The 26180-nt window shown below is 31.3% G+C and overlaps 1 protein-coding gene across 2 annotated transcripts in view; it reads right to left on the bottom strand.

Annotated features, from left to right (window-relative positions):
* The window catches only part of LOC134686036 (pyrokinin-1 receptor-like), a 73531-nt gene extending 47702 nt beyond the window's left edge, over nt 1-25829 (bottom strand). Inside the window, exon 1 of one of the 2 annotated variants that reach the window (XM_063545736.1) lies at nt 25469-25829. In XM_063545736.1, coding sequence (XP_063401806.1) covers nt 25469-25778 — 310 coding nt within the window. In that variant the 5' untranslated portion in view covers nt 25779-25829. The remainder of the gene's footprint in view (nt 1-25468) is intronic. The other variant, XM_063545734.1, reaches the window with a different exon arrangement.
* Nucleotides 25830-26180: the final 351 nt, after the last annotated feature.

The raw sequence follows: 26180 nt of genomic DNA, 5'->3' as shown, positions 1-26180 counted from the left end.
GTAAAACAGCTTCTCTTTTGATTCAAATTATGTTATACTAGTATTTAACTCGACATGTGTTCGTCAGTTTTCTCCTTATTTTGGTGCCTCCTGTACAATCGAAAAGGAGGGAATTCGCCTCATTTTTTATTAATATGTGTAATGATTCTTGATGCTACTCTTATCAAATGTCTATAAAAATGATTATGCATGTACATGAACGTGTCCGCCATTGTATGTGTGTTCCATTTATAAATATGTTTAAACAGTAATTGTCTAACACAGCATTAATCAATATATTTGGTTCATACAACATTTTACATACAATATTAAGAAGCCGATTCGCATCAAAACTAAAAGTGTTTAAACTCCATGACGGTGTTAGCACAACAGTATACCGAAAGATCTGAGAAACAACATTATGAACAAAAAGTGTTTTACAAATTCATACAGAAACATTGCAGATAAAACTATTATTCTGGATACTTTATTGGTCCAATATCATCGCTCCTATAATGCAAGTCTTTGAATTTATTTTACCAAATGTAAACATAAGGAGTCTGCAATTTCATTCTGACATAATTGAATAATTTTGAACTAAATTGAACGGGCATGAACGTAAAAACAAAATTGAAACACGATTATTTCAGAGCAGTGCCATTAAAAAAAAAAGTATAAACTTAAAGACAAAATCATATCATGAACAAAATACAAAACTGTTTACAGTTTATAGTGTTAAAAAAAAAAATGATTTTGGACATGGATTTTCATTAAGTATCGAGTAAGTTTATTGTTTTAATTTTTTCGCATTGTGTTATGACCCCCGTTCCTGACAATTTCATATTTATTGCAATTCATATATTTCTAAAAAACAAAAATGATGATAATTTCTAGGGGGATAATATTCTCCTTTAGATGTGATACAAGAAAATCATCTGTGTACATCCAATGATTTAACCAGACACATTTTTTTTTCAATTTAAAAAAAAGCTATTTTTTTAGTTCTATCTTTTGACTTTTCTTTACATATTAACGTTGTTTAAACTGCTTATTGTCTTTTTTAATCATTTGTATTTATTTGTCTACAAAATTCCTAAATCGTTGTCGGTACGTTAAGACTTTAAATTCATGAACCAATTATTTCAGATAGGCTATCGAACTTTTTATAATTTCAAAGCTGTAATTTCACTCTTAACGACTTTAAAGATAACATGTTTTAAATTGAGCTACTATTAATCATTTGTTGTAAACACTCAGTGATCAATTAAAAAAATGCATTCTACCAGATCAAAACATCATGCAATATTTAACAGATGACACACGAAAATCAAGTTAAGGAATGCATCTAGTTAATTACTTTATTTCATGATGTTCAATTTTAAATCGGTGAATTAATTTTCAGTATATTTGTATTGCAATATTGTTGCCATTCTAAAACCACATCATGCATGTATATACAAGCATTATGATAATTTTAATGTCTGTAAAAAAGGATTTTCATGTGGTTTTATGCCATAAAAATAAACTTGAAGCCTCATTACAAAAGACAGGCCAAGGAATTTGCAGCAACACGTTACTGAACTTATTAATGAACAGAACATTCATTTTACATGTATTAATCAAGAAGCTCGTTTGTAGTACTGTGATATTCATTAAAGCCGAATTCATACTGATAAAGTCTGTTCCTTTATTTTGATCACTAGGCATATTTTGTGTTTTTGCATTTGTTTGTTTTCTTCTATGTACTAAGTATGTTTTTATTTTTGTTTGCTGTGCGACTATTTCATTTATATATGTATGCTTATTATTTTTCAATGAACCGTCTATTTGCAATTAGTAAGATCGTTCGTCGTTCATGGACCTCTAGAATGCCTTTACCAAGTCAGGAATATGACTGTTGTTTTCCATTCGTTCCATTTGACGTTTAATTCTGTCAGTTTTTGTTGAATTACCTTATGAATAAACCTTGGAGTTCTGTATTTTGTTATAGCCCTTTGCCTTTACTTGCTATACATGTAATAGCCAGTTTATGATATTCTGATATAGCTAAAGTATCTTAATACTATAAAAATGCATTGTGATGCAAAATTGAAAAACTCAAAGCAACATACAGTTACAGCTGTTCGAAATTAGTCTTTTTACAATACCGATTAATACAAGCATCAAACAATTATTTCAAATGACCTCTTATGCTTAAATTACCCTCTTGCCACAGAATCGTGCCATGTGATTATGGACTTCCCAAATTGATTTTCCTCTGAGTTCAGTATTTTTGTGATTTTACTTTTTACAATACTAACCACAATTTAAAAGGCTGTCCACATAACGAATGTTGTGCAAACATGTCAACAGCTTTTGACAGTCAAAAATGCAGATGTCTTTTTTGATATTAGTACAAATTTATTTTCTGTGCAAAATTTACTAAGTTAAGTGTCAAAATATCTGCATAAAGACAATTTTGTACATATGCGTACCGCTCCATTTGCATGTCAAACAGCAGCAATAGACACCAAATTAAGCGTAACGGACTTGGGACAGGTATATGATGACTCTGGTGAGGTTAAAAATGTTAGTGAGCAATCAACATTACCCTTGTCTGAAACCGTTGTGCAATAGAACAACATAAAGAGCACAAATTAAAAAAATCACTTGGAAAGTACTTAATAATCAAATTAGCATGAATAACACACGAAACTAACTAGACGACATAGCGCTTTGCTCATTGTTAACGTCAGTATGGGGACCTACAGTTGTTAATATATGTGTCATTAATTTGTTCTCTTGTAGAGATTTGTCTCATTGGCAATCATACCGCATCTTCTCATTGTAATAACACACAAAGAACCAAATTAAGAAAATTTGTAAGTACTGTAAGCTATTTCAAAACAAATAAGAATTAAAAAAATACATCATGCTTTGCCAGTCAAAAATACCAATTAGAAGGCATCAAATATTTATCTGGATTAAAATAGACCATTTACGCCACAAAGTCTGAGAAAGGCATGAACTTGTGCAAACTCGATGTACAAATACAAGTACAATGCGTCGACATTAGTGCATTTTGTGTATGGATAGTCAGTTTGATGCAAAAAAAATCTAACATATTGGTGGTCACTGGCTCAAATATTTTTTACGGCCAACACGATGGTCAGGAATTTAAATCTTAGACATGGATGATTATTTTTCATCTTTTCGGAAGTAGTTGTACTTGGCGGGACAACATATTAATATTAATCGTGGTATGGTTTCCACTTTAGAAAAAATAGTGAGCTTTACAGATTGAATATTGATATGTTTAACTATTTGTACAATAATTTGTGCTACGACAGACGTTTCAAAATGCTTAAAAGGGTAATTGAATCTTAAAGAATGGTGAACTGTAATGAAAGCTTTTTGCACCTGATAATGGATCGTGAAAGTGTCTGGTCATTAGATAGACTGTTGGCAAATTGATTGTCGAACTTGATTATACACATAATAGATTTGATTACGACTTCCGAACGACATCTACAACGTAATCTGTTTGGAAGCAGACGCTATTCATAGACAAACAATATACTTTTTAGAGATAATACTCTATTCCCTTCCATCATAATTAGCTGTCATTAGGAAAGTGTAAAATTATCTTCCATGAGTTTGTGAATCGTAACCTTAACGTAAGAAAATGAACGGATTTCACCAATACAGACAATAGATATAATACAACACGTTGAAAGTGTAAAATTAAAATTAATCATCTGGAAAGGTGACTCACATTTATAACCTTGAAACGCACGTTGAACGTTTTCGTATACGTAAAAAGAAAAGAAAAAAAATACCGAACTCCAAAATAATATTAAATCGGAAAGTCCCTTATCATACGGCAAAGTCAAACGCTCAAACCAATCAAACGAGTGGAAAACAACCGTCATATTTATGACCTGGTTTTATAGCTATAGCTAAATCTCATATTTGTATGACAGTCATACAGAATAGTTAGAATTATCAGCCGCGCTAAAAACAAAACCGTTTGAAGGGCATATCAAATACAAAGTTTAAAAGCATAACAAAAATAATGAAAGTTGTGTCACATACAGGTTGATAAAGGCAACAGTGGTATACCTCTGTTCGAAAGTCATAAATCGATTGAGAAAACAAAAATCCGGGTTAAAAACTAAAACTGAGGGAAACGCATCAAATATAAGAGGAAAACCACGACACAACAGAAACACAACATTAAAATGTAACACACACCACAGAAACGAACTATAATATACCAATGGCCATTTTACTGACTTGGTACAGGACATTTTAAGAAAAAAATGGTGGGTTGAATTTGGTTTTGTGGCATGCCAAACCTCCCGCAATAATGGCAATGTTAAATATGACATTCAAAAGACAACATTACAAGCCAATATTTACGTTGCGGGTAGAGAATAAACAACCCTTTTAGATGTCGTCATTCAGTTTACCTAAAAAGTTCATTCATCACCTGTAGACAAAATGAAATGAAAATAGATCAATATAAAAAAGATGTGGTATGATTGCCAATGAGACAACTATCCCCAAAAAACCAAAATGACACAGACATTAACAACTATAGGTCACCGTACGGCCTTCAACAATGAGCAAAGCCCATACCGCGTAGTCAGCTATAAAAGGCAGTTCAGATAAAGTACAAAATTATTTTCAGTTGTATAAATATAGGGTAACATTGCATTAGTCAAGCTTAGGATTTGGTTTATTGATATAAGGATTGGACTAACGTTCCAAACTATTTGTATTGTATGTTGTTTTATTTATCTATTCCTGTATCTGTTTCCACAATACATGTTGCAATTTAGAAAAAGGACGATATCAAGAGAATGTAACTCGAATTAAAAAGATTTTGAATATTTATCCAAAACATTGCATGTACACATATTAACAACTATTTTCTTTAAAAAAAAAATGATTGAGTATACTATTTTTCTATGCAAAGTGGCTGTATACAGTGAATATACCTTGATATGTTAAGAATAAACCTGCGAGAATGCTTTAAATTGTTTCTGTAAATCGAGCAAAGTCGTTCTACATGTTATCTTAATTTCACGATTTGATGAATCTTTCTTTATTATTAAAGACCTTTAAAGGTTATTATATGGAATTTTAACGAGCCCTATCGTCCATAACATATGTGGAAAGGATAACAAAGTTAAACTGACTATAAATTATGGTATTTGCTCGTGATTGAAGGTCGTACGGTGACCTATAGCTGTTAATTGAAGTGTCATTTGGTCTCTTGTGGAGAGTTGTGTCATTGGCAGTCATACCATATTTAAGAAATTCTTTGTTACAACGCTTTATTACTCTTTCATTTTTTTTTCTATTCCTATATAGATGTTAGTCAATACAGCATATACTGTTTTAAAAGAAAAATGCAAGGGTGAACGACATTTACCTGATATCCTGTTCGGCAAAAAAAAATTAGTCATAGTGAAGTTTTTCTATTTAGACATCTGAATAAATATTATTATACTAATAAGAAGATGTAGAATGATGACCGACCAATGAGACAACACTTAATAATAAACCTAACGTGTCAGAAATTAACAACTAAAGATCAGCTACGGCCTTCAGCAGCTAGCAAAGTTCATGCCACATAGTCAGCTAGTAAAGGCCCCGAAATAAAAAATGTAAAACAATTCAAGGGGAACACTTACTTGGTAGGCACTTTAATTTAGAACATCCTTGCATGGAGAGTAATTATTTAAAGAACCATCAAAACAATTGTTAAAAGGATCCGTAAAAGGCCTGCTGGATAATACAAAATGGCTGTCCAACACAGTAAATATTGTGTTTTAATTGTAGTCTAACATTTCATTTTGGTTGACGTACTTTTGATAACATTCTTTTTTTATTTAATATTGTATTTTATACTCTTCCTAAATGTGCATTTTTTTTTTACATTAATCCAGTAACAATTACAAAACAGGAATAACATCAGTTTCATTAACGGAATGCCTGTCAGCAAACTTTTGTTATAAGCTACATAAGACGCTGCAATTAAAGGCTATTGGTGGGTGGACAACTCGACTAATGGATCCGACACAAGGAAGACAATAACAGGCATAGTAAGCAAGTATACCTGTTATGACCAATCAAAATAAGTGATGGTAGAATACAAGTGTAAATAGTTTTACATTTTCTGACATTTCATTAAGTCTTTTTCGTATGAGTGCAGAATTGAAAATTAATGCTTTTTCTGAAACTAAAGTTTCCAGAACTTTCCTTAATAAAGGAAGTGTAAAAAAAGATTGTTGACAATTGAATACGTCTGAAGATTTGCCGTAAGTCTTAGACAATCTATTGAGATGGTAACTGAATTGTTTATATATGTCGATTGTATAGATATGGTTATAAAAGTATATGAGACCTATTTACAGTTGATATTAAATGTCTGAATTTCAAATTCAATGTTATAAGTCATTTGAACTATAAAAAAATAAAAGGACTTTCATTTGTGACTGAATAACCCTATATCAAATTACTGAAAACAGAATTATTATGTTTTTATTAGTTACACCTGAGAACTGAGAAGCTTTACGAATACAATGCAAAGAGAAATTCAAATCACAAGAAAGAATAGCACCGACAACGACGTACCGAAAACTAAACATCAATCAGCTTAGCAAGCACAGATTGAGCAATGTAAGAAAGAACCAGAGCTACTACGATTAATTAACAAGAAACCAACCATAAACATATAGAGCTAATCATCATCATTTCTCTAATTTTGTGTGCTTCTTTGTTACATTCAACGTGACTCTGTACTTAAACATCCAGTCGATGTTTTATCTATTATAATTTCTGTATTCTGTATTCTTGCCTTTTATATATGCTAATATGTTTTGTCTATATGCCTGTTTATGTTACTTTCTTCCGTACGACAGGGCTATATATAGATATAAGAAGATGTGGTATGAGTGCCAATGAGACAACTCTCCATCTAAGTCACAATTCGTAAAAGTAAACCATTATAGGTTAAAGTTCTTTAACATGGAGCCTAGGCTCACTTCTAAATATGTCAAAAGCTATAAAAGGCCCCCAAAATTACATCATTGTGTTGTTTGGCCATGGTTAATGTTTGTTAATATATTTGGTTGTTTCTAGAGTGATTAAAATGATACCTTAATGTCGACTGCTCTAACTTTATTGTTGACATTTTTACCTATTAATGCTATTGTGTCTGTTTGTTTTGTTCATACATCGATGCCAATATATAGAATTTTATGCGACTGTGATACAAATGAAAGGTTTAGCTAGCTATAAAGACAGGTTCAATTCACAAGTTTCTACATTTGAAAATGCCTGCACGCAGTCAGCAATATGACAGTTGGTATCCATTCGTATGATTTGCTAAAGCTTTTGATTTATATATTTGCAATTTGATTATAGTTATCAAAAGTACCAGGATTATAATTTAGTACGCCAGACGCGCGTTTTGTCTACATAAGACTCATCAGTGACGCTCATATCAAAATAGTTATAAAGCCAAACAAGTACAAAGTTGAAGAGCATTGTGGATCCAAAATTTCAAAAAGTTGTGCCAAATACGGCTAAGGTAATCTATTCCTGGGACAAGAAAATCCTTAGTTTTTCGAAAATTTCAAAGTTTTGTTAACAGGAAATTTATAAAAATTACCACATAATTGATATTCATGTCAACACCGAAGTGCTGACTACTGGGCTGGTGATACCCTCGGGGACAAAACGTCCACCAGCAGTGGCATCGACCCAGTAGTGTAAATATTTATCAAAAGTACCAGGATTATAATTTAGTACGCCAGACGTGCGTTTCGTCTACATAAGACTCATCAGTGACGCTCATATCAAAATAGTTATAAAGCCAAACAAGTACCAAGTTGAAGAGTATTGTGGATTCAAAATTTCAAAAAGTTGTGCCAAATACGGCTAAGGTAATCTATTCCTGGGACAAGAAAATCCTTAGTTTTTCAAAAAATTCAAAGTTTTGTTAACAGGAAATTTATAAAAATGACCACATAATTGATATTCATGGCAACACCGAAGTGCTGACTACTGGGCTGGTGATACCCTCGGGGACGAAACGTCCACCAGCAGTGGCATCGACCCAGTGGTGTAAATAGTTATCAAAAGTACCAGGATTATAATTTAGTACGCCAGACGCGCGTTTCGTCTACATAAGACTCATCAGTGACGCTCATATCAAAATAGTTATAAAGCCAAGATTAGTGACTTTCCCTTTTGAAATTTCCTCGGAGTTCAGAATTTTTGTGATTTTAAAAGAAAGCATTAATGAAACAGTTATCATAACTCAATCCTGTTTTGTAAAATATGTATCCACTTTCATTAGTTCAAGGTTTCAGATGTTACCAAATGCTCGGTAAACCTCCCATTTTGAGGTTGAAAATTGAATCGAATGATTAAATATTTCAATCTACGGAGAAAACAATAAATTCTATATTTATATTTTAAATCGTTTAATAGATGTGACTAAAATCTAAACCGAGTAAATAAATCTACATTATACTTTATGATAACAGTTATACGAAAATTCAACACCTGTTTTTTTTTGTTTTTTATTAAATAAATGTATTTAATTTGTAATGTTATATAACCTTACTAAAATTGTCCGTTTATGAAATATGAACTTATAAAGAAAGGCTTTTTCTCAAGCAGGCAAAGTTTACCTTAAATGGATTTTTGTTCATATAGCTCTTCAACTGTTTCGGTTCTTGTACAAATATCGACTTTCAACTATCTGGCTTTCAGCGTTCCCGATGAAGGTACATCAAGCGTATCGCTTCCAACGCATGAGATTATGTATAGTGTTGTTTTCAAATTTTATATTTGAATCCTCATTATTGTTTTTGTAAATCGTGTCAATTGATATAATATCTATTATTTATCCATTCAGTATCGTTCTTGAAATTATCAAAACCGAAGGTTCTTTCCACTTATCAATTTAATATCCGTCTGAATTGTCTATGGTTTATTTGAAGCATCCTTGAACTAGTTTTCATCGAATATTTTTTTATTGCAGTCAAGAATTTATAAAGGCAAATGCCAATCTTTCCATTAAAAGCAGATTGGGCCGAAATTAACATCGATGACATTATTTTCTTTTTACAAAATTATATTATATCAGGCTTTTTTCAAAAATATAATAAAGAGTGTTGGTGAAGTTTTTTTTACATGCTACAGATTGTGTAAAACGGACCGATTTTGTTTATATTAGAGTTTCATCTCAAGCAGGCAAGAAAACCCGATTGTGTGTGAAAAAAGACAATAGCATTTTTAAATAAAATACGAGGAGATAGCTTTTTGGATGTGCTTTCAGATAATCAAAAGATTGCGATCCCCTGATTTCTTTTTCATTAAAAGAAACCAAAACAAAACTGGTCAATTCAAATGACAATCGTTTTTAAAAGTAGCATTAACTGAGTTATCTGTCTTGAAAAACAATGATGAAACTTATATTCTTCATCTAGATGCAAAGTCCTACAAATGATTGATTTCTTAATATTTTTTGAAAAATTTATGACAGATCTAGACAAATTGTTTTCTGCTATTTTATAATTCAAGATGGCGTAAAACACAAATCTACCTTAATACAACATTGTTTAATCAAAAGAAATTCGGCACAAATATGTTTTGCAAATCTTGAAAAAAAGAACATTGACGTTAATGTCAATATATAAGTTACTATTTTTGAGTTAGCTAAATAGAATTTGACTTTGCTTGTATTTCAAGGCAATTAGATAAAAAAAAGTAATTTAATTTTTCATTTTCATCTTCTTATATGTTATATAATTAGTCAATTATTGTGATTTTTATATTTGTCGTAGCTGCCAATTTGTGGCATTTACCTCAAACAAAACATCTAGAAAATTAAAGAAAGGAAACATTGTGCATTCTTTTTTAGATTTGTTTTAATGTTTTGAATGTATGCAATGTAATTCACAAGTTGCAAAATACTGTGCTCTATCCTTCGGAAAGTAATAATATGGTAAAAGTGTTGTAACACAAAAAAGCAACATATTACGTGTCTTTTCATCAACCAAAAATCTAAATAGAACAGCAATAATTGTTCAAAGTCAAGTTTGTCAGAGGGAGTTGCCACATTAGCTTAAGTGCAATTGAAAGATGTTGAATCTCGTTTAAATAATTGTTTTGTTATGAAAACTGTATATTCAAGAGCTTTTTCCCAGAAATAAAATCTAGTAATGTTGATGAACGCCTTCATGTAGAGATTGTGTAACATTATAAAATTTAGTCCGAACAAGGCTTTGTATGATTAAAAATTTCCAACATAACTTAATCGTATTAATTATACTCAACACTTATTTTGAATGGAGTAAATTGATGGACTGAAGATAGCAAGGAATATTCAAAGAAGTAGAAAACAAACTGACAACGCCATGACTGAAACGACCAAAAAGCAAACAAGTTACAACAGCTAACTTAGAAAACTAAGTGATAAACAACACGAAAAACACCAACATAATTGGATGATCTCCGGTCCTCAAATAGATTGAGGAGATCCCGCTCCAAAATAACACCTGTTATTCAAATGTATACTGTGAATTAAAAAAATATAACAAGCATTTATCATTGTGATTTATTTAGAATGGACAAACATGCAGAATTGATTTTTGCGATTATAGGAAAATCAGCATACAGATATAGCATGTATGTATCATATATCAGAATGCGAGTTCATTTTGTTTTGCCATGATTAGCAAAAGGTATTATTCGCATTAATTAACACCTCGCAATAACTTTTGAATTAACTTTATAGTTTTATCTGATATTACAAATCATACTCCAAGAATTATAAACTTTGTCAAGACTTCTTATCGGTTTCTTGCTAATATATACATGTAGTTTATCAAATGTATATAGATTTTGCAATAACATGTATTACATCATATCGATTTTATTATATCTGCAATATACATCATTATTATTATTTTTTATTTGAAAATCTGAAAGGTTTAACGAGCTCTGTGTAAAAAAACGATATCCTTTATACAGACACATTTCAAAATTAAATCGATTAACAAATGATTAATGATATATTGTTCCCTTGTCGTGCAGTTAATTTACTTCATTTTAGTTATATATCAGGAACGAAATGGCAATATGAAGGGACGGAAAGTTGATTGCAATTGACAAAAAGAGGCAACAGTAGTATACCGCTGTTCGAAAGTCAAAAATCAATTGTGAGAGAAGACATCCGGGTTACAAACTAAAACTAAGGTAAACACATCAAATATAAAAGGAAAACCACGAAACAACAGAAACACTAAAGTGCTACAAAAAAACAATCGACAATGCACCGAAACGAACTATTAGTTAACAATTGCCATTTGTTGACTTGGTACAGGATATTTAAGAAAAATGCTGGGTTAAACCTGGTTTTGTGGCTAGCCAAACCTCCCGCTTTAATGGCAATTTTAAATATGACACTAAAATTACAACTTTTTATGACAATATTATAAAATGGAATGTTCAGGATAGAGAAATACATAAATTTACAATACAATAGAACATTTCAACATGCTAATAGTTATTAGGTACCAGGCGTATAAAATACTATTTTCAGTTTGTGCACTTTTCTCTAAAATGAATAAGATTTTGCTCCCTCTGACAAAGAATCAAATCAACTATCATTCTTTCCTAATACATCTATTTTATGCGTGTTTTAACCCTACGGAAAACTTCATTCACTGAGAAGGTATGGGTCTGTCATACTGAATAATTAAACTCATCATAGATAATAGGCAATATTTAATAAACACTGTATATACGTACCTAAAGTCAAATGATGTAAATTTGTTCCTTCTATTTTTATTATTTTTATAATACCTTAATTGACAAAAAAGCTGACAGTTCCATAAATAAATCATCTGCAAGTCTCCGTAAGGATGCAATTGTTTTGTGGTATAAGCGATTCTGTAGGAGTCGTTTAATATTATCTTAAAATAAATTTATATGTTATCAAATTATGTTATTGACTTTAACTACATATGAGTCTCAGACTTCATAAGGAAAACGAATCTGTCAAACAGAAAAAAACCAGGAAAGACATTAAATAACACATCAGTGGTCTTGCGTTCAGATCACTGGCTTGTCGAATGAATATTTGAAAAAATCATTTAAAATAATTTTTAAATTACTTTGCTAATGTGAATTGCGTGACATTAATGCAGTTTTTCCTTCTAAAATTTTCAAGGTTTCTATTCATTGGTTAATAAACTTACAATAAAAGAACATTTTATTGTGTGACTGTAGAAGCTGACAACTGTTTGATCAAATTGAAATTGGAGTGTTAAGAGTCACCCATTAGCAATCTTTCACATGTCTGGTCCGGTTAATTAACATTCACAATTCAAAACTGTTATTTAATTTCATTGATTACTTTATTGAAGAACACAAAAACATTTAACTTGTTTTTATTGAGTTTTAGGTTTTTTCTTATATAGTGATTGTTGTGATTATATCTTATGTGTAACACATCGAGTGTCACTAGCGGCACGGGATATATCTAACCTGCCGGAGTACATGTGGTCATTCGTATTTGGCAAAACTTTAAGGGATTTTTTTTCTTCAATGCTCTTTAACTTCGTACTTTATTTGGCCTTTTAACTTTTTTTTTATTCGAGCGTCATTGATGAGTCTTCTGTAGACGAAACGCGCGTCTGAAAATGTATGTCTGGTAGCTTTGATAAGTATATTCGTAGGAACGTTTTTTTTATTAAATACTCTATTTTAAGTGATCTATGGAGTGTTTTGATTATTTGGTTGTCGTTCAATGTTCTATTGCTATAGAGTTTTTAGTTTTTCTCTAGTTTTGAATATCCCCTTGGTACACTATTTTAATTTTATAAAAGTGATAGTAGAATTTATAGTTTGTAACCTGGAACAGCGGTATACTACTTTTTCCTTTATTTGATATTCATAGTTTCTTAACATAATTAATCGAAAAGAAAATACCACCAACCAAAACACACTAAGCTTTACAAAAATGTACAACCATGACCAAATGCTTCGTGTAAACTTAACTCAGTTTGACCACCACAGACAAGTATTTTCGAACAATGTTGGAGGCTGTCTTTATAATATCAAAAGATTATAAACAGACACGTATTATTCAACAAAATTAGAGTCTGTCTTTAATAGTCAGAAGATTATAAAAGATTTGTCAATGTCAATAAATAGATGAAAAATAATATAATGAAGGTCTGCTGCTTCCTGGTATACACTGGTTACTAAGCTGACGCTCATTGGATACACAAACATATTTGAGATTTTGATAAGGAAATGAATCTGTTTTCAGACAAAGATAATAGAGTAAAAAGACAGCCCTATAAATAATCATTTCATAATGAAATAAAGTGTCTTGTATGAAGGATCAATTAATGAAGTCATACTGATATTTATCAAGAGTTTGGATTTAACTAGGTCTAGAAATTATATTAAAGATGAATGAATGTTGTTGTTGTTATTTTACATCCAATGATAAATATTTTATGTAAATCTTCCAACTTTACCTGTACCGTTAATCAGTCAAACGAAAGTCGAACCCGTTACCCTCTTAAACTTTGAGGAAATACTTCTGCCTTTATAACAAAGCACACCGGGTTTCATGATCCTATACCGCAGAGATTTCCAAATCTTGGGAAGAAATTAATCAAATGTGTGTAAAAAAATCCGGTTCGAAGTCCCACGGAGGAATTAGGCTTTTTGATTATTCACATGTGTCACAATTTGATACAATAAATCATTTATGTTCCGTTATTTGAAAACAAAAGTTAATATCTCGTTTGTAGGCTGTTTTAATTTACCATGATATGAGTACTACATACATAATATTTGTATATTTTTTTGGTCCTTTTCCTCTAAAAAAATATTATAAAATTTGCGTACATATACTTTTTTCTGAGGAAAATTCATGAATTTGTCCAAATTTAGAAGAAATTTACTTTAGCTTTACTATCTCAGGAATGGATTACCTTAGCTGTATTTGGCAAAACTTTTAGGAATTTTGGTTCTTAATGCTCTTCAACGTCGTACTTTATTTGGCCTTTTGAACTTTTCGGGATTCGAGCGTCACTGATGAGTCTTTTGTAGAGGAAACGCTTGTCTGGCGTTAATACAAAAACAAATCCTGGTATCTATGATGAGTTTATTTACTCTTTTTTAATTATTGGCTTCCAGACAACAATTGGCCGACATGTTTACCGTATCAGAAACCTCAGGGTGACCTTTCTCGTAATAATCCGATGATCGCAATACACAAGTGCAAAGGGAAAAAACAACGTTGAAGAGAGAGTCAACAAACGTAAACATCGTTGCATCATGGAAATAAACTATTATTATCTTATTGTACATGTTATACACGTGCTTAGCTCAAAATCGATGCTATTTTGTTGATTGTTTAAAAGTTGAAAATAGGTAAACTTCGGCTTCAGAACACGACAATTAATCACCTGCCATATTTTCACATTGACACTGACCGAGTGAAATATTTTTAGACGATTATCAATATGGATGCGTAAAATGATCAAATTGTTCACAGAAGATTAAGTTCATGATTTATGCAGGCATTGGTTCAATAATTGAAGTAACATTATTTTTCATCGGTCACTTGTTTCATATGACTTTAAAATATATTAATGTAATGATATGATTAGAAATATTTTCTTTTCTTCCATGGTAAGTGTATGGCATGCTTACACACATAATTTACAAACTGTTAGAAGTTAATAAACTAGTTTAAACAGAATGATATAATTAGAAACTTTTTACTTTATGTAAGCCGATGGCATGCTTACACACATTATTCACAAAATATAACAGTTAACTATCAAAACGAATATATGTTGTAATAAGTCTGTACTTATTTACAGAAATAAGAACATAAACTTGTCTAGGCACTGTTTCAAGCCCTTATTAAACGTGACAATGGTTAAGAAGCATAACAGCTTCTTCAAATAACCAATGATTATTATAAATCTATTTTATGTTTTCCCTTTTAATGATACCAACCTGTTGAAGAGAAGTGTGTATATGTCAGTCTTCAGTGTTTTAATTCATGGAAAGAAAACAAAGAAGTGTCAATAATGGAAACATACGTAACAACAGTAACTTATATGACAATTACCAGTCGAGTACTTTGTTTTTATCCCAAGAATGACTTGACATTTTAGTAAAGATGCTAAACAAAGTACCACTATGATAATGATACATATAATAAACTCATCGTTAATACCAGGATATAAACTATGTACCTAAGACCGTGTTCCGACAAAACGCCATGTACAGTAAACATGTTTACAATTAGTTTAATGTAACATGTGTAATGTACACTGGTTTCACATTAAATTTGTTCACATCAATACACATTGTTTAATTGCCTGTACATAAGATTGGTTCACACTTGTAAACTCTGACTCATTTAAATGTTCATTACGTAGAACCGAATTCAAATTTTCGGACAACTTTTCTAGCATTTAGGGAACGACCATTTGACTTCAAAAAGGGGGGATGTTTTCTTTGAAAACTATTCTGATCCCTAAAATGATAAAAAAAAAATATACTGGTCATACAGATGATAAAAAAATATATATGCTGAATCCAGTGTTTCCCAATACATAATAGTGTTAAATATTGAAGAAAAAAATATTTGATTGCTAGCATAAAAAAAAAACTGAATAAAAACGTTCTTGCCAAAAAAAAAACATACACCTCCTTTTTTTTAAGTTAAGTGGTTGCTCCTTTATAAAAGCATTTTTTATGATTTGAAGTAGTTTAGAGATACTAAAGATGTCTCGATAGAAAACGTAGGCTACATCAGCATGCTTACAGACGAAGAAAAGGGATTGACTTGTTAAGGAACACTACATTTCTAATTTTCTGTTTGTTGCAAACGGTATTTCTACTCCAAGGAGTATTCACCAAAGGGAGGGGGTAATGTTTTTTTTTATTTCTAAGTGTATTTAACGGAAACAATACAATTTACGAAACACTTGTTTTAGTAATGCATTTATAAGGGAATCGTTGTTTCAGTAAAGACCCGTGGCAAATATTTCTGTGTACGGCCACTCGATTCGGGAAGACTTTTCAAATGAATTATTTGTTCGGCAATGATGATGCTTTGAGTCTTGATAACGGGGTTAATAAAGCTACGTAAAGTTTTTTTTTATAACAAATAAATATAGCAAGTTTATACAAATATTTCTGTAAAGAAATTAATTAATCATTGTTATAGATAAAATTATATTTATTCAAAAATCGATTTTTCCTTAAATTTACATGGTAAAATTAATGTTGTAAATGCCTATTTTTGTGTACACTTAACCTACACAAGGCCTACATTAACTATCGACTGCATGTAGACAAAACATGATTTAAACTACAGGTAAACATTGAATTTTGTCAATGGGAACCTTATTGTGTTTAGGTTAAGTGTCAGTTACACTAACACAACACTGAGTTTAGGTCAATGTGAACACGGCCTTAGACGCACGTTTTGTGTGTACAAGACTTATCAGTAAAATATTTAGAATGACAAAAAAGTACGAAGTAAGATCATTAACGTCCCAAAAATCAAAAACAGACCATCAGAAATTATTACAAATATTGGACAGAATAAAAAGCAATACTACTCTATCTGACAGACACATATTGCAAAAAGAAACGCTTACTTCAGAAATATGGTGGGTTCGAGTTTTCATGGCTTCCTTTTAGTAGGAACGTTCAAACCAGAAAATTCATCAAAGATCAACTTTTCTGATACATATAAAAACAGTATGTTGTTTATAACCATGTCAATACCTTTCAACAGCTACTTAGCTGAAGACATGGTGACAAGTTGTTCACCAGAACTTGAATTTTAAAAAGAAGCTGCTTTACAAGTATATTATGCGAATATATGTGTACCGGTGTCAGTTGTTACTATTAAACTCACGAAAGTTATTTTTTAGTTGTATATGTTGTGGCATGTGTACTTTTGTTTGTCTGTTTGTCTTTTTCAATTTTAGACATGGCGTTGTCAGTTTATTTTAGATTTATGAGTTTGACAGTCCCTCTGGTATCTTTCGTCCCTCTTTTATAGCTGCGAGTATCGAACCAACCTCAATATAAAATAGAGACCGTTGTGATAAAGATCGTGATGTCGTTATAACAACACAATAACATAAACAGAACTCTTTTTTTTTTTGCACCAGATGCGCATTTTGACAATAAATTTCTACCTGCCATTTCTGTCAAGCTGATGGCATAACTATTTAGAATTCCAGAGCTTTTTATTAAAAAGATAAAGCGATTGTAAACAAAGAAAATAACAAAAAAGTATTATTATCATTAATTAATATTTTGATTGTGACTATATTGAAAAATAACCGTCGAGCCAAAAATAAAATAAAAACCTGAAAGTTCGAAAAATAATGATGAGCATTCTAATATGACGTCCCTATTACGCCGTGTAAACAAAGCCGTGTTCTAATGAGCACAACATATGTTTGACAAATGCGTTAATTCCATATGTATCCTTTAAAATATATACATTAAAGCATCTGACATAATTTTTTATTAAATTTTTTTATGAAACAACATATATTAACCCTGCTTGTAGTTTTTAATCTTATCAATTAAAATGCAATGCACAGACTCCTCGAGGAGGAAAGTGGAACAACCAAATATTTTACGGTAATTTCGTACGCTTCGACCTATAAAAATACTGTATTTGTCCTATTAGAATCGAAATTATTCCTTCATGTCATGCTCTATGCTCATTTTAACATGGGTGGGCATCATATTTGACCATATTTTACACCTCGCTAACGCTCAGTGTAAAATATCGACAAATATAATGCCTACCCATGTTAAAATGAACATAGAGCATGACATGAAGGAATTATTTCTTAAATCATACAAAAAAGAACCCATGAAAAACGCAATCCATTCATTCAACTGTTAACTATTGATGATGTGATGATGTTGGAACTTTGTCGAAATACACATATGGTATAATGAAGTTGGTAACGTTTAAGTTGTTGATATTTACTTTTTTTTATAAATGATATTGTTGAGTGATATCATATTTTCCATTGATAAAATGAAAGGCATATGACATTTGTCCAGTTTAACATACATTATTGTATATTTTGACTACGTATGAAAGCCTAGTAAACTTGAAAGGAGAAGGTTCAGTAAGACCCCATTTTTGCCTCAAAATAAAGCAGTTTTACAAACTTGTTAGAATGTAAAGTTAGGTATTTATTGGAAAAAAGAATACTACTGTTACATGAATATGGGCTGTTTTTGACAAGACATTGCACATATATCGGGTACTAGCATCTTAAAGTCATGCTAAATTACTGAAATCTTCACAATTTTGGCATTTTAGTTAAATTTTAGACGGTTTCCGTCTTAAATGGAAGTGGTTGCATTTGTGTTCATTCTTAAAATTCAAATAAGTAATTTAATGATTATACATAACATTTGTAAAGGTTTATAGTGAACACGGATAAGGCCACTTTCATTTTTGACAAAAACACGTCTGAAAAGGGACAAAGTATGGCATATTTGACAGATTTGTCATATTTAAGCTTGCATTTCAGCGTCTTTAATGATAAAATCAGTTCAAATCTTTCCAATGAACTAATTGAATCGACTAAAGTAGACACTTCAGTGTTTAAAAAGTGTCCAAAATCTTTCATCAGATGAACCTGAAATTTGAGGTCAAAATCGGCTCTTACACTCTAATTATGATGACCTGTATGGATGTTTCCTTTGTTCATTGTTACATATTATGCATATTTTAGTGTTGAGCACTGCACTTCCATGTGCGATTTAAGCGACGCATCGAAATATTATAAATCTTGTGTGAGTACACATGTTTTTTCTACCCAGCAACTCGACACATGAGGTATTTAGGAGAATTCCATATTTGGCGAGTTCATCATAGGGTTTATTTTATGGCTAATTTTCTTATCAAAAAAATTTTGCCAATACTCTTTTATTAAGAGTTAGCGCTCGATAGGCCAGGACTACATATGAAATATATATTTGCACGAAATGCTCATAGTCTATTTTATTCTATTATAATTCGCACAAAATGCATTTGAGCAACTGTACTTCTCTAGTTCATTCACCGACTTTGATATATATTACTAATAAGGAAGTGCATATCCAATCATATCAGTTCATTATAGTACATGTACACATCATGTCTTTTACAATCATCAAATACGGAAAATCAAATATACCACATTCTTCCGAATGGTCACATTATTACGTTGTCATGTTACGTAAATCTTTAATAAACAACAGACAAATCAAAACTTTTATTTATTAAATACTTTTATTTATTGGATTCATATGATCAATTAGTTCATCGGAAATGAACAAAAATGAGAAACCCAGTTCGTGATTGCAAACTCTACAGGATAATTATGACAAGAGCATTTTGTCTAAACAATATAATTTTCATGTGTGAAGATATTGCTTTCATAAGGAAGCAGATGTCTGCTATTTTAAGTTTAGATATATTAAAATGTCAAATGTTTTGTAGTGAAAGAGGAAGCAAACGACAATACAATAAACGTGAAAGAGAGGCTAAAGATACCAAAGGGTTATTAAACTCATAATTTATGTCATTATAAAGATGTACGTGTTTATAAGAGTGGGTGACAATTTATTTCAATAGCAAAACAAATCACTGACTTTTCGGCGTTTCAAATTCTAATCCATCCCGCATGTTCCGGGTAATATAAAAAAGAAGATGTGTTATGATTGCCAATGAGACAACTATCCACAAAAGACTAAAATGACACAAACATTAACAATTATAGGTCACCGTACGGCCTTCAATAATGAGCAAAGCCCATACCGCATGATTTTATTGTTGTATGAGTGGGTTTAAGTCCACATACTACATTGTCATTTGGGGACCTTTTATAGCTGACTATGCGGTATGGGCTTTGTTCATTGTTGAAGGCCGTTGAAGGTAACCTATAGTAGTTGATATCTGTGTCATTTTGGTCACTTATGTAGAATTGTCTCATTGGCAATCAAATCACAATTTTATATTTATTTCCTGTTGGAAATTTGTGTCCCATGTTGCGGTCGAATCAGTGTTCACCAAACATATATAATTATAAGAAAAAGACCGAAATCCGTAGTATGATCAACATAGGGAAGTGTATGTCATACATAACGCTACCAAGTTTTTATTATGACCTCAAGCAAACAAATTAGAAAAACAATTATTTTATAAAGATACCTCAGATGGACGTCACCGTGTAGAACGCCATATGCGGGTAGTCGGCTATGTTTGACACGAGGTAGCAATTTCGAAGCGAAGACAAACTATTAAAGAAAGTTCAAGCATCAAAAGTTCTTTTTGAGAATTCTTAGTACCATATAATGTATGGCAAGGAAGGAACTGAAACACAATCTGTTTCCTGCAAGCAGAAGCAGTCGATTTCAGCAGAATTTGCTTTTGAGCAGGCAAAACAAAGTACCTTTAGTTTGTAATGTGTTCTTCTCATATAGTTTATAATAGTATGATATTAAACCCCTAAAAGGAGGGATTGTGCCTAATATTCATATGATGAAGACAATCAATTTAATTGATGTTTGGAGCTGGGATGTCCGTTAACTGCTAGTAGTCTCGTTTTATTTATGTATTATTGTAATTTTATTTATTTTCTTTTGTTACATCTTCTGACATCGAACTGGGACTTCTCTTCAACTGAATATTAATGTGCGTATTGGTTTGCGTTAACTTTTCTACATTGGTTAGAGGTATAGTTGGAGGGTTGAGATCTCATAAACATGTTGAACCCCGCCGCAATTTTGCGCCTGGCCCGAGTTAGGAGCCTCTGGCCTTTATTAGTCTTGTATGATGTTAAATTTTTGTTTCTTGTGTATAATTCGGAGTTTAGTATGACGTCCATTTTCACTGTAGTAGTATACATATTTGTAAGGGGCCAGCTGCAGGACGCCTACAAGTGCGGGATTTGCTCGCTACATTGGATAACCATTGGTGGCCTTCGGTTGTTGTCTGCTCTATGATTGGGTTGTTGTCGCTTTGACATATTCTCCATTTCCTTTCTCAACTTTATCATAATATAGCAGATGTGTTTGTACTAATAATTATCAATTGAAGACCGATGTAAATGCAAATCTATTCTTTTTTTTTATCAAATGCCACTACCCCTGGAGATGCAAAATTCGTCACCTCGACCGACACTTTATATTTTGATGAAAAACTAGTTTTAAAACAAATTAATCTTAAGTAAGAAGCTGGTGTTTGGATTAATTCCATGACATGAATTCGTTTTTTTATAAATGATAAGGAGGGGGGGAACCAGTCGTCTTAAGTAGTTTTTTTATCAAGAAATTTGCATGTGAAGCCTCAAAATCTGCAACACTGAAAACGAGGGCTAGGTGTTTCAGAGCACTGAAATCGACTGATTCTGCTTGCAGGAAATATATTGTGTTGCAGTTCCTTCCGTGGAATGTATTATATGGTACTAAGAATTCTTAAAAAAGAGATTTTGATAGTTAAACTTACTTTGATAGTTTTCCTTCGCTTCGAAATTGCAACCCCGTGTCAAACATAGTCGACACTCCACATGTGGCGTTCTACACGGTGGAATTGTTTCTAGTTAAAAAAAATATTAAAAAGTCCAATCTATAACGGAAAATACAATAAGGTTTATATCAGACATATAGCTACCTCTTGGTCACATATTCAGTAGCAGATACATGTATATTATTCACATGCAAATCCACAATAAAGAACAATAATTAACGATATGTAAATTGTTAACGTCTGAAACCCTTTTGAGGATTTACTTAAGTCAAGATGAAAAAACAATCAGTAAAAGCATTTTTTATTTTTAAACAGGTACGCGTACGTTTGCATCTGTGAGTTTGTAGGTCTTTCTAAATAGTACATCTGCTTGATATAGATAATTCAGCAATGACGTAGTTCCTTGTTTAATTTAAGCAAACACGAAGAAAGATATAACTTTGCTTAAAAATGTAACTGCATAATATAATCTTTATCCACCGTAATGTTCTGCTATCTTTATGTATAGATTTTAATTTTCATTTTATGGCTGTTTCCTTGTTTTAATGCTTTGATTATAATATAAAAACGGTGTATTGTGTACTCTTAACAATTTCGACCTTCCAAATGTTTAATGTCTATGTAATGTTCAGGGGTTTCGTGCCATCATGAGGTTTGACATAGCAGGCGTTCCAATATGTATGAGAAAATCATACTTCTATATAAAGCTGATATAAATAAAGACAACAGTGGTATACCACTGTTCGGAAGTCATAAATCGATTGAGAAAAAACAAATCCGGGTTACAAACTAAAACTGAGGGAAACACATTAAATATAAAAGGAAAACAACGAGCCAACAGAAGCACCACAGTGCAACAAAAAAACAAAACAACAATGCAACCTACAAAGATATGTTATTTGACAGAGAAAGACCACAAAATAAAAAAAGCACTACACGGTTTTTGGGAAAATCAAATGAAATTTACGTTTAGATACATTATGCACCAAGCTTCTAAATATTCATATCTTCTCCCGTGTATCATGTGTATCGTGTACATATGTTGGGCAGAAATACATTGAGCCCATTCAAAATAGACGGTTTCTGTGAACTTCAATTGAAATTAACGTTCTGTTACATTATGCACCAGGCTTCACAATATTTATATCGCCTATATATAACACTGTTTATCATTTACATATGTTTGATTAGTAATTTATTGTATCAATTCCACAATTGCTGTCAATTGTAATTAACTCATTATTGTTGCAATAAAGTGAGATGACGTTTGTAAAGATGATATATAAGACATATCTATCTATATTAATTAAATATGTTATAATTTTGTCAACATCAAACACTTGTAAGAATGGAGCGGGAAACACCGATATGACAACGAACATATATATATAAGATCTACAGAAACAGAAAAACAAACAAACGTATAAAAATGATACCAGGTGTTTTTTAATGTTCATCTTACGTTGATCACTTAAAACGATAAAAGTATATTAACAAATGAGGATTAACTGAAATCTATGGTTAAAACAAAGACTTTATAATCGATTTCTGTAACGGTTTATCTTGTCGGAAACCGGATGTTACTGTCAATGTGCTCCAAACAGCGGACTTCTTAAATGACATAACAGAAGACCAGCGTAAACAATATTCAGATGTCTGTCTTTGTTTGTGATTTCTATAGGGCAGTGTGGATAGTTTGGCTGTACTTTTTTTCATTATTTTCTTACACATATCATTTTACTGTCTAAAAACGGCACATTTGTTCACAAAATAATTTTACGATGAAAATTAATCGTATGTTGAATTGAAACGAATATGACTAAAATGTATTTTCCATAAAACTTTGTTTTGTAGAATATGTTTCTGAATCCGTTTAAATTGTAAGTTCTTTGAAAATAAAGAAGGAAAATCAATAGTCGAATTCCTGTATTTCTTTATAATATTCAATGTCAGACTCATTTCAATGCCATTTATAAAAAAAAACTCATTGTGCATATCTGCTAATTAACAACAGTTTTGTTTTCTGCCATTTATGAGAAACGATTGGTTCTAATCATAGAGGAGGAGTCAAATGTGAAACTATAAAAATCCGGAAATGTTTTCGGAGAAAATTTTTAATTCAGGAATATGATTTTGAAGTTCGGTTAAAGATAAGATAGTATTATGAATTCAAAATATAAATACATACAGTACTCTGTTCTTAAAGTGCCTCTAGTCTCGATCTAAGATTACATGTACCACTCATTATCGTTATATTTAAACTGCATAGATTCAAGACATTTATATTTTTAAAGAGAGCGATGGACACTAATGCAATTGTTAACATTATGCGATAATTGACAGTCAGTATGTTGTTTGCGCTTCATGATATTTATAATATTATTTAACTTCTTACTGCTTTTATTCTGTATTTCTGGTGTAAAATTATTCATTGCTATCTGAAATGGCAAAGGATGCGCGTACATAATTTATCAGCAGGTTACATATCGTACATCAGAAAAAGTCAAGGGAGCAATCCTATATCAGAACAAAATATAAATACAATACTGAAAGTGTGAGCAGTATTTTCCGTAAAAAATAATAAAAAGAGTTGATATATGTGACTTCCACTAGGTCTAATCCCTTGATGATTATTATAAACGTAAAATATTACTTTTTCGGTTCAGATAATTCATAGTAAAATTATTTGATTTAATTAAGTAATAAAGCAATCAGTTTGACAAGCGCTACATTAAGCAGAACAATATGCCAGAGAAAGGTTTACTCACAATCACTGAACAATAAGACAGCATTCTGTACATATGTAATCTTTTAAACTCAATAGGTAATATATACACATGTATAATGTATATGTCTCAATGTCATGAAAATCACGTGCTTTTATCGAAAACTACTCTGCTGTCGATTTATACGTATACTTTATTATGTTTTGACCTCTTGTTCACGTTTGTGTCTGAGGAAATAAAATATTTTGTATTTTGTCTTGTCTTGTGTAAAGGGAAAGGAAAAAGGGAAAAGGGCGTTGTTCAAAAATTAAGAATTAAATCATTTGGTATCAAGTTTTGAATTATATTTTTTACATGCTTCCGCGCACATGTTTTATTCCCTTTGCATATGTTAACAAAATGTTTTCAATTCTAAACACTGATGTCCCATACATGTATACTACTAAACATGGATATGGCAATATTTGCTTTTAACTCTAATAATGTGTTGAGCAAACTTGCGAAATTAAACTGTTACCAAACAAAAAAGAAACATTTATACAAAAAGGAAAAATAACAAAAATACCAAACTCCGAAGAAAAAATTGCTCCTAAATAAATGACAAAATCATATGCTCAAACACATCAAACGAATGGTAGCAACTGCCATATTCCTGACTTGGTACATGCATTTTCTTATGTTGAATAGATAATCATTTTTCTGACCATAATATACTTTTTACTATACCCTGTTTTTTTTTTTTAAATCAAATTCTTAAACAATGAAGAGTAAAATTACAATTGGATCAGTAAATTGATATTTCGTGTGTTGTATTGCCCTCTTTCCTAAGATAGGGTGGTGTTAATACTTTGATTGCAATGAATATTGTTGGTTGCGGGCCGCCGTCCGTTTTTTCGTTCATTGTTTTAGCATAAATAAGTTAATTTGGAATTTTCCCATGATATCATGCCAGCATCTTTTATCATGTTCTATAAGGTACGTTTTTGGCTTCTTACTGGGGAACATATTGTGAACTTTTGTTTACATCATTGGTCTCTAGCGGATTCGCACTCTTACCTTCAGGGCTTTAATGGCAAGACGTTCACAGCCTTTAACAATGAGAAAAAAAATTGTGGTCGGTTATCATAACGCCATTTTAACATAGAACACTTACCTAGAATTACTATTAGAAGGTCAGCAAAGGCAAGATTTACCAAATATAGATTTGTTGTCGTATGCATATGTCTGTTTCTTTTAATTACTAGACAAGTACTTGTATTCCCAAAAATACCACTTATGAATATTACTATGTAAACACACGTTAATACCGATGCCGAAAAGGTGTCCTCTTGTTTCTTCCCTAAATGTCGGATCACAAAGTCAAATATGTCAGAATCAGTTAAATTGACTTTACTTGAAGTATTATCCAAAAATTTTATAAACCCGCGATTTTCTATGAAATCTACATATTCAGTGTGTTTCATGACTACAATTCAAAACACACGGTAGTAATATAACGATCATTCATTCATAAAATCAGTTTCTCTGTTATGTTTTTGTTAAGTGTGTTATTATCATGGGCATGGAAGCGCGTCAAGAATTTTGATTAAGTTGTAAGAGTGTTTTATTAATGGTCTGTATTAACATTGTGGTTTAATGAGATATCATATTTCATCATCTCTGTTACCTGCATCAAGAGTTGATTGATATGGACAGGTACAGCCTTGAGATTAATGAAGACTGATGTTACTACTGTTTATAACCCTATCTTGTTACTAATAGTATTGAACCACTTAAAAGAATCATGACATAATATCTATTTTAACATAATGTGATATGATAATAAAGATAAGAACTTCTATTCTTTGTTGCTGTTGCTTTCATTT

The sequence above is a fragment of the Mytilus trossulus genome, chromosome 10 (assembly GCF_036588685.1).
Source record: "Mytilus trossulus isolate FHL-02 chromosome 10, PNRI_Mtr1.1.1.hap1, whole genome shotgun sequence".
Taxonomy (NCBI): Eukaryota; Metazoa; Mollusca; class Bivalvia; order Mytilida; family Mytilidae; genus Mytilus; species Mytilus trossulus.
The sequence above is the reverse complement of the archived record's forward strand: the minus strand, read 5'-3'. Positions and strand labels throughout refer to the sequence as shown.